Raw genomic sequence first — 11,544 nt, forward strand, 5'->3', positions numbered from 1 at the left:
GAAATCCAATCAGTAATTGTTCAACTGTAGCAAAAGAGGCCAACAATGACCAGGAAAAGGGATTTTTTTTTGCGGCCACACCTCCCAAGACCAGCCACGTCTACTCCGTTAGTTCTTGGAAAGTAAAATCCATTTCTGAGTTGGAACTTGTGCAGTTCAGTCTTGCAGGGATAGACTTAAAAGTTGTTTTGGGGTCTGCAGATCCCAAAGCAAGATACACTTTGAGCCAGGTATTCCAAAAAGTTTGCACCAAAGGCATTCATTTTGCAATCCATTCACATTCATCCTTTCACTCAGAAATGAGCCCATCTGATTAAATTCAGCGGAATAACCCAAACTATGCGAACACAGCTGCAATTTCAAAATGGCTTTTTAAGAAATTAAAATAGATTCAATCTCTGGTAGTTGGTCCTCCACTTATAACCACAATTAACCACGTGCACAGCTGGTTGGGGTTTTCTGGATCTTTATCTGCATCTCCTTTTCAGAATGCTTGAAAACGAGAGACTTTTATTCAAGCCATACGAAGACGGTCTTGCTTTATTTATATTTTATTCCATACAAAAAAACAGCAACAAATAGTAAAAAAAAATTATATTAAGAATGAATAAAAATAACATTCCCAGGCTCCCTTCCAAGTTCACGCAGCCCTGCAGAAAACTATTTACAAGTTTTATCGGTTTAAAACTCAGCGAGGTGTGCCACCCAAGAGAGGGCCTTTATTTCCCCCGCTAAGAGGCCTGCTAATCCCGGGAAAAGGTTATTGCCAATTGTTTGGGGATTCTAAAAGAAACATCCATTCAAAAAGCATCAATTCTCACTTTTAAAAATTAGAGGACAGAGTGCAGAGCCACCTCTTCCTGCCTACCTAGACTTGTGTCATGGTTAAGACATCAGCCAAGTGCTAAAACTATTTCCTTACTACAATGTCATTTTTTTTTAATAACTGCTAAAGCTGTGGCACCGTTGCCCGTGCGGGTTTTTCTTAACTGCAGGCCAAGCGCTTTCAAAGCAACCTGCTTCCTATGCAGGCATATAAATTAGGCAGTCACACAATTAGCTAGGACTCCGTTTTTAGGCATTCAAAAAAGGTCAAGAGAAACACTGATTTTTCATCTCTGGATGGCAACGCAGGAGAATTTCTTATTTCTGTCTGAATCTACTGGGGTTGCCCCTTCCTGAAAACGGAGCCTGCAGCAGGACACTCGATTCTACGGGTGACACAAGCTTCATACCGGAAGGTGCCTCGAGCTGGACTTAGTCATCAAGGCGATGCTCAATCCTCGCTTTGGCCGGGGCCTGTGCAATTCACCTAGAACAAAAGGCGGCCAAATCAACACACCAGGAACGTCATATGGGTTAATTTTACGTAAGAAATAGGTTGTCTTTATTGGGCACCACATCAAAAAGCATAGAATCCTAGGGCCGATGGGGACTTTGGAGGTCTTCTAGTCCAACTCCCTTGTCCATGGTAGGAGCCCTTATACCATCCCAGACCCATGAAAATTTGATGATATAGTTCTCAATACTCAGAAGTACAGGTAGTCCTCAACTTATGACCATTCAAATATACAGCAGAACCCCCAAAGGGGACTTACCCCCCCAGGTTTCAAAGTTCTGACATCCACCACCACCCCTATCGTGGCCACGTGGCCCCATTTCGGGTGCTTGGCAACTGGCTCACATTTATGGCTGTTTGCAGTGTCCTGCAGTCACCTGACCATGGTTTATGGTTTTGCCAGAAGCCAAGGTTTACCCTTTTTCAGCAAAAACCACCCCATAGCGAACGATGAGCCTGTTTAACAGCCATGCAGTTTGCTTAACAACCAGGGCACTTGCTTTCACTACCACCACAGAAAAGGAGGTAAAATTAGGTCTGGTCCCATGCTGACCTGTTTTACGACCGTCCCAACCCACAACTGCAATGGCCAGGTTCAATTGCAGTCATAACTCAAGGACTACCTGTAGTGAACAATCTCAAGAAATCACGATTATTCTCAATAAAACTGTACGCAACAAACACCCAGGTGGGCCTTTGCCTGCCTACTCACCCCTGACTTTTCTTTCTATTCACACCCCGGACTCATTCGTGTCCTATCCCTTTGCTCAGGAGGTGTAACCTCCCCTCCCGTTCATTTCCCACCAAAAACTTACAGCCTCATCCTGGTGAAAATATTTGAAACTTTACTCTGACAGCTGCAATGACATACATTAGTCAGGATTACTCCACTGGCTGAAGGGGTGTCACTGTAGCACATTCAGTACAGCTTTCGCAACAGACGCCCACTTGGTTAAGTCTCCCTTGATCAGGCATGATATTCCGCTCTGGAAAAAAAATCGGGGCCGGCCAAAAGAGACCCCCCGCCGCGCGCCCGGGGAGCGCCCGCTGCTTTCCCTCGCCAGGGCCAGGCGGCGGCGTGTTGCACGGAGGCTGGCCCGTGGCTGGCCCAGCTCCCTTTTCCTGCCGCTCAGCGGCCTCCGCTCACACCGCCCGGGCTCCGCTCAGGTATCCGTCTGGGGCTGTCAGGAGTTGCTACCGCCGGCGCGCAGCTCACGCGGCTCCAGTCCCGCATTGCCTCGGGAAGGAAAGGCAAAACCAGGAGCCGCTGCTGCCGTTGCAAGCGCCGCCGCGGCTCTTCCTTTTGCCTTTCCTTCCTGAGGCAACGCGGACTGGAGCCGCACCAGCAACTCCTGACTCGGGGCCTCCGGGGGGAAGGGAAGGAGGAGAAGAAGGGGGGGGGAAAGGGGGATTCCCAAAAAATCGGAATTCGATTTTAATCGGAAGAATACCATGCCTGCCCTTAATTAAAGCAGTGACTGTGCTAATGGCAGAAAGCATAAAGGAAGGAAAAAAGGCAGCGTGCAAGATGGTTGGGAAATGAAGCAAAAAGGGAGGAAATCAAATTAGGGCGAGAAAAGAGACAGATAGTAGAGGGAAAGGATAAAGGAAGGGGGGAATTTTTAGGATGGCCAAGGATTCTCCTACAGACGCTACACAATTACCAATCTATGCCAACTGATACAATATTACAACTTAAACCAAGCTTCAAATTACTTACATTGTTTTCTTGGGAACTTCCCTGTAGCACCAAGGAATTACTTCCTACAGATTCTGTTTCCATATCACTAAGATCAACAGGGCTACTGCAAAATTAAAACACGGAATTAGCAAATTAGAAAACGTGTTTCTAACGTTGGGATAAAGGAGACAATTCAGCTTAACCCATTTAGACCCAAATCTTTAGACCCAAAACCTGCCTCCCGATTCACCCAGTGACCTCAATATTTGCAGGGAAAATTAGGCAAATAGGAATTGAAGGTATAAATCACATGTATTTTCTAATGATTTCTAGCATTACATTTAAATAATTCAGAAAACTTTTTAATTGGTGAATTTTTTCTATTTTTATTAATGTAAAGATCCATTTGTATTTAGATAAGTAGATAGCAATATAAATAAAACCTTCAGAAAAATAATTCTGTTTTAAAATAACTGCACGTGCTCTCCTGCACCAACTACGTTCTGGAGGTGGCATACAATTCTGATAACCTGCTAGTACATCATGTTAAATTGTCTAGTTTTTTAAAGAAGTTTAAAAAAAGGATAAGCAACAGTTAATAATCCTTGCATCAACATACTTAGCATTAGAGCTCCGTGTATTTTGTAGAAAGCTACATGTAGTCCTCACATAACTATGGAGACTAGCAGCAGTCTTGCTAAGCCACGTGACCAGTGAGCAAAGCACCCCAGGAATATGGCTGTTAAACAAATGCTGTCCTTAAGCGAGAAATCACGTGACCAAGAGTTGCCCTTTCACTGCCAGTTTCTCTACTGACTCCACTTATCACAAAAAAGTGGGCAAACAGCATTCACGTGACCTTGTGATGCTGCAACTATCACAAATGCCTGCTGGCTGCAAAGGGCCCAACTGTTGAACGAACACACACACACACACACACACACACACAGGGACAAAGTCAAAAGACCAGCCATAAAGTTACTTTTTCAGCACTCTTGTAACTGAATGATTGCTAAATGAGACAGTCATTAAGTGAGGCCTACCTGTAACTATGGCCATTGAACCCAATTCCACAAAAATGAATTATGCAGCCCTTAAGCTAAACTTTGCTTTGTAAGAAACAAGCCTGATAAATTTCAGAAACTTGCTGCTGCTGAATGATTCCTGAATAAAAATAACCCTCAACATTTAAAGGCTTAACCACACCAGAACAACTAGACACAAGGAGGTTTTTTTCCCAAAAGCCATCACTCTGCTAAACAAAGAATTCCCTCAATACTGTTCAACTATTTACAAAGCATACACTACTATTACTGTTAATCTTCTCATCCCTCCTTATCACCCATCCCCTCCCACTTGTGATTGTAGGACTGTAACTTTGTCGCTTGTATCCTTACGATTTATATGGACTGTTTCCTAGTATGATTTGATTGGTGATTGTACCCTATGATTATCATTAAGTGTTGTATGTTTTGATTCTTAACGAATGTATCTTTTCTTTATGTATACTGAGAGTATTTGCACCAAGACAAATTCCTTGTGTGTGCAATCACACTTGGCCAATAAAGTATTCTATTCTTCTATTCTATTTGTGCGCCTTAAGAGACACTGCTGCTACTTACAGTCCTTGGGCATCGGAGCCTCCTTCGTGGGGAGGGTCCCAAAAATGCAACGCAACTTTCCAAAGCCTGATCTGTTGATCCCAAGATCTCCGGCTGTACTTTTTAAATTTATTTGGAGTCCTTGGATGGACCCCTGGAACCCGTAGACACCTGGGAGAGAAACAGTTCGGCTACTTTTAGCATACTATCAACCTTCAGCAACTTAGCCCTGTAGCAGTTTCTGGATAAATAAATTTTTCCAGAGCAAATAAAAGAGGCCTTCCATTTGCAAGGTTGTTCAGAAATAGGACCGCTGGTCTTCCAACGAGCCTACGCCACCCTCCCTCTCAGCAACGCCCTACTGCAGTTTACATTTGTTTCAATATTTACACAGAGGAATAATTTAGTGCAAATTTGGCATCAGAGACCTTCAGCTTCTCAGAATATTCTGCCACAGCCTTCAACGTAGCCATTCGTGAGAACAGAAATGAGAAATTATAGTAGCAACTTAGTACAAAGTGGGTGAGCCAGAAATCAGTATGACATTATGGCCAACTTTCCAGGGATAATTTTCCGACCTCTCATTTTATGGTTTTCCCTGTTGCTTCCCTTCCCCCATCACAAGCAAGGATATGTTTCTTTCTTAGAAGTATAATTTATGTATCTGATTCAAGATGCTGGCTCATCTATAATGCTATAAAAGATTCCGGTGATTTATGAGGCCAAAAAAAGTATGGGTACATCTTGGGAGGAAAAATTCATTTTCTTTACACCAAAACCTTAAGTTTGCCCCAATACTTACAAATTATACTTTGTACTGAAAAGGTATCTCCACTTACCTAGGAACCTCTTGAATGTATCTGTCATATGCCAATGTATTCTTCCCATAATTTATTTGTTTTTGTCTCCTCATTAGAACAGCCTCGTCAGTCTCCAGTTCCACGGCTACTGTAGATTCCTTTGAATCCGAACTGGAAAAATAGAAGTTTTATTTTTCAATTATTCCCGTTTCATGGCTTTGCATTCTCAGACACAAGCCGAGATTTATTTATTTATTTATTTATTTTGGAGGGGGGGGGGAATACTTTTAGTGCTATTCTGCCCTTATCATGGGAAATGTCTCCCCTTTTCTTCATTTCCGTCATAACTTCTCATTCCCACTCACTTTTTAATATAGCCATGCTTCAATTATTCATCCTCATCAGCCTCCATTTCACAGATCATCCCTGGTAGATTTGCTATGAACAATGATATTTTTTTTACCTTCCAGTAGAGGTCTTCCTTTCTCTTCCAAGCTCATTTATTAGAAGCTTTCTTTTGTATCTGTAAAACATTTTTTAATTAAGTTATTTCCAGTGCATGTATTGCTACAGTGCTGTTCTGCTACACCCTTGTTGGCATTTTATTATTTAACAAATGTAACACTTAAAAACATTCTCACGTTAGATGGTAACTCTTTATTACCCAGATTTTTCTGACCTACTGGATTTATGCACCAGAGCTAGGTTTTTTTATAGCACATTCTCCAACTTAGTCTTACAGCATAAAATTGTTTTCTATTCTGAGTGCAAAAGTGTGTGCCCCGTGAAAAGGGGCAATACCCTCCCTCCCTTACTAGATCTCAAATAAATAAAGGTTGGTGGTTTTTGACCTCAGGTAAGAGAAATGGAATTTAAAGGAATTGCAGATCTGCTGTACCTTGCCATTTCTCTGATGACGTTAGTCCTCATTTCATCTTCTTCAACTGCACTCCCCCAGTCTGAACACCTCGAAAGGGGCTTGTGACCCTCTGGGGTTGTGAAACTGTGAACACCGAGTTGCAGGAAAAACAAAGTAGCAGCTTTGAATATTTAAAACACACAGCAGAGCGTACCCCATCTCAACTGCATCGCAGGTTAAGCCACACAGGCACAATGTATTACTGAACCCTCCTGTATCACAAAGTGCTTTTGAGTTACTCTATGCAGAACGGTGCTTATCATGTTTGGGATACCACTGATATCCTACTTAAAAATACTGAGTACAGCGCTAACATATTATACCAGGAACTGAACATTTTACGGCCACCTCTGCCTTAAGTACTGTGCTTAAGAGTGAAGAACTATTTCTGTACACCTACCTCTCCGATCTGCCATCTGCCAGACTGCACGCATCGTAATCAATGGTTGGGCCGCTGGGCTCCTGTGTATTCCTGTGCTTTCCGTCTGCATCGCGCTTCCTGCCTTGACTCCACGAAGAGGTTGATCTGCCAAGGGGCAGTGAAAAAGAAGAAACACTCAGGGAAAAGAAGTAACAACTCATTGGTCTTCCTAATTAGAAGCAAAGTTTCAGAAGCTACACAGGTCAAGCTGGCCTGGGAATCGCCCATTTTGAATTGTTCCTAGCTCTTGAACGCAGGCAATCCTCGACTTAACGACCACAACTGAGCCCAGGCTTTTAAGTTGCTAAGGGAGACATTTACTCAGTGAGTTTTGCCCCATTTTACCACTTTTCTTGCCACCTTTGTTAAGTGAATCCCTGCAGTTAAACTAGTAACACGGTTAAGTGAATCTGGCTTCCCCATTGACCAGAAGGTTGCAAAAGAGGATCACGTGACCCTGGGATGCTGCAACCGTCATAAATATAAAGCCAGGCCTCCGAATATATATTGTGGGAGCATGAAGATGCTGCAAGGGTCTTAAATGTGGAAATATGGTCGTAAGCCACTATCTTCAGAGCTGTTCCAACTTTGAATGGTCACTCAATGAGCTGTTGTTAAGTCGAGGACTGCCTGTAGGGCAAGGATCCTTTGGGACAACCATGAGCTGGGTGACCGAGAATCTCTATAAATCCCATTCTGATGCTTCCTCTCTCTTAAGACAGACTCGAGATCTGTCAAATCTGTTTGATATAGTATCATAGAGAGAAGTCAGAGGTTTGCTGGAAAGTTCAGACAAAGGTAACTGGAGGTTTCCAAGATATTGAGGTTCCTTCCAACTCTGTGGTTGTTATTTAGGCAGGATAGAGGTTGGGATTGGGGGCATCACAAATCAGTTAAGGCAGTGGTGGCTAACCTTTTTGGGCTCCTGTGCCAAAAATTGTGTGTGCGCTCCCGTGCCAACACCCAGAAGGCAATGCACACAGCCCCCCTGCCCATGCACGCATGATTCCCCACCCCACCCCCTTACCTGCACTGCACCTCCCAGCTTATTTTCAGCCCGTTTGAGGCCTTTTTTGGCCTGCCAGAGGCTTGAGGGAAGCCTCTGCAGCCCGAAAAGTGGGCCTGTTTCACCACTTCCTGTATTTCCGGAAATACCGGAAATGACGAAACGGGCCTATTTTTTGGCCTGCAAAGTTTTCTCTCAAGCCTCTGGCAGGCCAAAAAAGGTCTCAAACGGGCTGAAAATCAGCCGGGAGGCGCACATTTGCGCAGGCAAGTTTGCTTGGCGCTCGCGTACCATAGGTTCACCATCATGGAGGTAAGGTTTCTATCAGCTGCATAGATTTGAAGATAATAGATTAACAGAGTTGGAAGGGACATTGTAGATCATCTAGTCCAACCCCCCCACCCCAAGCAGGAGACCCTCACCAAGGGTCCCCAAACTTGAGCTTTAAGACTTGTGGATTTCCACTCCCAGAATCCCTGAGCTAACATGACGGGAGAAGGAATTCTGGGAGTTGGAAGTCCACAAAGTCTTAAAGCTTCCAAGTTTGGGGACCCCTGGTCTAGATATTTATATGATCTATGTCACTCATCCTCTGTCTGTCTATCATCCAGCTAGCCAGCCAGCCATACACTCTCTGTCTCTCTATTTATCTCTCTATCTAGTTCTGTCTCTAGATTTTTATATAATCTATATCATCCATCTCTATCCATCCATCCATCCTTTCAATCATCTATTCCTCCCTCTCCCTTCCTTTCATCCAACTAGCCCAAGGGTCTCCAAACTTGGCAAGTTTAAGACTTGTGGACTTCAACTCCCAGAATTCCTGAGCTAACATGACTGGAGAAGGAATTCTGGGAGTTGAAGTCCACAAGTCTTAAAGCTGTCAAGTTTGGAGACCCCTGTTGTAGGGCACAGGGGTGGGAGCAAAAGAGCTCCATCCTGCTATAGCTGGTCCTCCACTTAGAGGAGGACCTCTGGGACTGGAATTTTGGTCGCTGAGTGAGACAGTTGACAAGCCACTCGTCCCCTGCTCGTATCCAGCTCTGTTGCGGTCGCTAAGTGAATCACGTGACCGACCAGGACAACATGAAGCCAGCTTTCCCCCAGCTGCTTTGTCCTCAGGGCGGTTGCAACTTCAAATGGCCACTAAGCAAAGCGGCTGTAAGCCGAGGACTTCCTGTAACGAGGACTTTGGAGGGAGGAAAAGCAGAAGTGGGAGGCCAAGAGAGTAAAAACGCATTTCCCACCAGCAATTCCTCCTCCTTTCCTTTCAGAGTTTGTTTTTGTGAACGGCAGGCAGCTTAAAATAAATAATAAATAAATAAATCCATTTTAAACACTTCCCTTCCCAAAGAAGGCCACCTCCGGCCTTTTCTTTCCCCCCTCAGCCTCCGTCCTTTGGACGAGGAATCAGATCTATCCGACGGGGTTTTTCTATTGTTTTTTTTTACCTCACCTGACGGGTCTCCGTTGTATCGACTAAGCAGCATTGTGTGAATACACGCGTTTGGGCATGCACACGTAAAACCCAGGGCTTTATAGTTGGATTTAAAGCAGGCGATTGTCCAGCTTTTGGCATCCGAGACCCCCCCCCCCCACGAACAACCACCGTGTGAGGAAGGGAAATCTCCCCCAAATTACCCGGAGGACCGAGACGTGTGTGTGAGGGGGGGCCCTTCAACATGGGGGCCTCAACCCAAATGAGGCGCCTCAGCCCAGCCCAATATTGGCGGGGATGGCCTGAGGGGAGACTCAGGCCATCCCCGCCAATATTGGGCTGGGCTGAGGCGCCTCATTTGGGTCACAAGGCAGAGGGAGACGAGGAAGGCAAGGCCTATAAGAGCTCCTCAGGCCGTCGGCGGCTCCACGCGGCGGCCCTCCCGGCTCTCACCTGCTACGAGTCCGGCCGGCCAAGGGGCTTCGCTGGCGAAACGACATGACGAGAAAAAGGCAGAGACAGTCCCGACGACCTTTCCGCCGCTGTCGCCGACCTCGCAACTGAGGCGCGTCAGGTAGCGCCGCGCGCGCAAACCCAAGCGGGCGCTACCACCTCGGAAAAAAAGGGGGGGAACCTTATAAGGGGAGCCTTTTCTCCCCGCTTCTTCCTTTCGGAGCTCCGGGAAGGAATACCCAGCCGCCGCCCGTGGATGAAATTTTCTTTCCTTCCGAGTTCCTATTCTGAGGTAGAAAGGGCCTCGGGGAAGCTTTTTTCCTTCTACCTTCAGAACAAGACTCCCCCCTTGTAAGCGGCGTGGTCATGGTTTGCTCCGACGCGCGGAGCCACGCCCCCTCTTTCTCCCGCCGCCCCCCCACCCTCTTTTGCCTGTTTGGGCGAACGGCGCCTTGGCGGGAAAAGTTTGCAAGGCCGGATGGGTCTTTGGAACAAAATATTGCAGCGTTGGGCGCTTTTTTCTGGGCGGTTTTGAGGGGATTTCGGCCCCGGCCCCGGCCCCGCTCGCTTGTTTTCCTCGGCTGAAGCTGCTTCCCGACGACGGATCTGTTGCTCGTTCATTATGGAGCAATTTTGCAATTTTTGTTTTGCTGTTTCCTAAAGCCCTTTGGGAAGGGAATATATTCCTGCACGCTTTGGAATTCTGCCAGCTTGCTAATATTTAGTGCTTGTAAGAAAGCAGGGCTGTCAGAATAATTGCATAATAATTGGGTGGTCGCAGGCCAAGATGCTGCGGTAGTCATCAGTAGATAGGATACTGCAGCAGCAGAGATGAGAACAGGCTTCTTGGTAAGGGATAATGTAGAAGATAGTATTTAAAAAAAAACATTCTAAAAGTCCTTCTGGTTTTTAAAATTGCCTTTATCGGATCAGTGCTTCCCCTGCTTTTAGCTAGAAACAGAAATCTAGCACATGCATTCTGTAAAGTCACCCTCCGGTCTTCTGTAGAAGTTCCTATACGTGTTGCCCAAATAAGAGCTGTTTGCTCGTATCTCATTAAAAGTTGTGTCTTTCTGCTACACTGCAGGACATTCCCCCAAATTACAGGCTGTGATGTCCCAAAGGTATTCCCCCCCACTCCGAAAGGCAACTGGGCTTTCTTGTTTTTTTCGCTGAAGATGTTTTTGCTTCTGTAGAAAGTCAACAGGCCACCCACCCTCCTGGAGAATGAAACATTTTGGGGAATATTAAAAAGGCAGAATAGAATATTTCCCCTAAAGGAGAAATGTGGGGGAAAAACCCTTAAGGGAAGCAGAAACCAGCCCCAGTCTCCCTGCCCCAAGCAGACAGAATCCTAACCCAACCTCCCAAAAGAGAAGCTGCGTAAGGACTTTATTTAGAGGAATCCAAACCCACTGCAGGAACCCAGACCAGCAGAAAAAGGAATGGAGCATCTATAGAGGACACATTCCAACAAAATGGATACCCACTCAACTTTATCAAAAAATCCCTGATACCAAAAGGCCCAGCAACCCCAGAAAAAGAAAAAAACAGGAGTCATCTACAACAGTGGTCCCCAACCACCAGGCCCCGGACCGGTACCGGTCCGTGGATCATTTTGTACCGGTCCGCCTATTTTGCTTGGGCGCCGCCATCTTGTTTCGACGGCGCTTGAGAAAGTGCTTCTGGGTGAGCTTGTCGGTCGTCGGTTGGAAAGCGGCGTTTGGGTGCTGAAGGAATCCTCACGCCTTAGTTTCATCGAAGGGGGGGGGGCGGCTTCGAATGAAGAGCCGTCCCGATGGCGGTGGAGTCTTGCGTTACTCAGGAGGAGATTAAGAAAGAGCCCGAAAAGCCCATCGACCGCGAGAAGGTACAAAGGAGGAGTT

General features: G+C 45.8%; 1 protein-coding gene across 1 annotated transcript; it reads right to left on the bottom strand.

Moving 5' to 3' along the window:
* Window positions 1-537: 537 nt before the first annotated feature.
* Window positions 538-9,802, bottom strand: SLBP (stem-loop histone mRNA binding protein). Its single transcript, XM_026689964.2, is given in 9 exon segments — window positions 538-1,297; window positions 1,299-1,312; window positions 3,060-3,144; window positions 4,643-4,792; window positions 5,461-5,592; window positions 5,885-5,944; window positions 6,320-6,424; window positions 6,741-6,866; window positions 9,659-9,802. Coding segments are annotated over 9 exon segments (759 nt in total). The 5' UTR covers window positions 9,706-9,802; the 3' UTR covers window positions 538-1,257.
* Window positions 9,803-11,544: the final 1,742 nt, after the last annotated feature.

The sequence above is a fragment of the Notechis scutatus genome, chromosome 5 (genome assembly GCF_049901735.1).
Source record: "Notechis scutatus isolate UNSWTSFEM ecotype Mainland chromosome 5, rNotScu1.2, whole genome shotgun sequence".
Taxonomy (NCBI): domain Eukaryota; kingdom Metazoa; phylum Chordata; class Lepidosauria; order Squamata; family Elapidae; genus Notechis; species Notechis scutatus.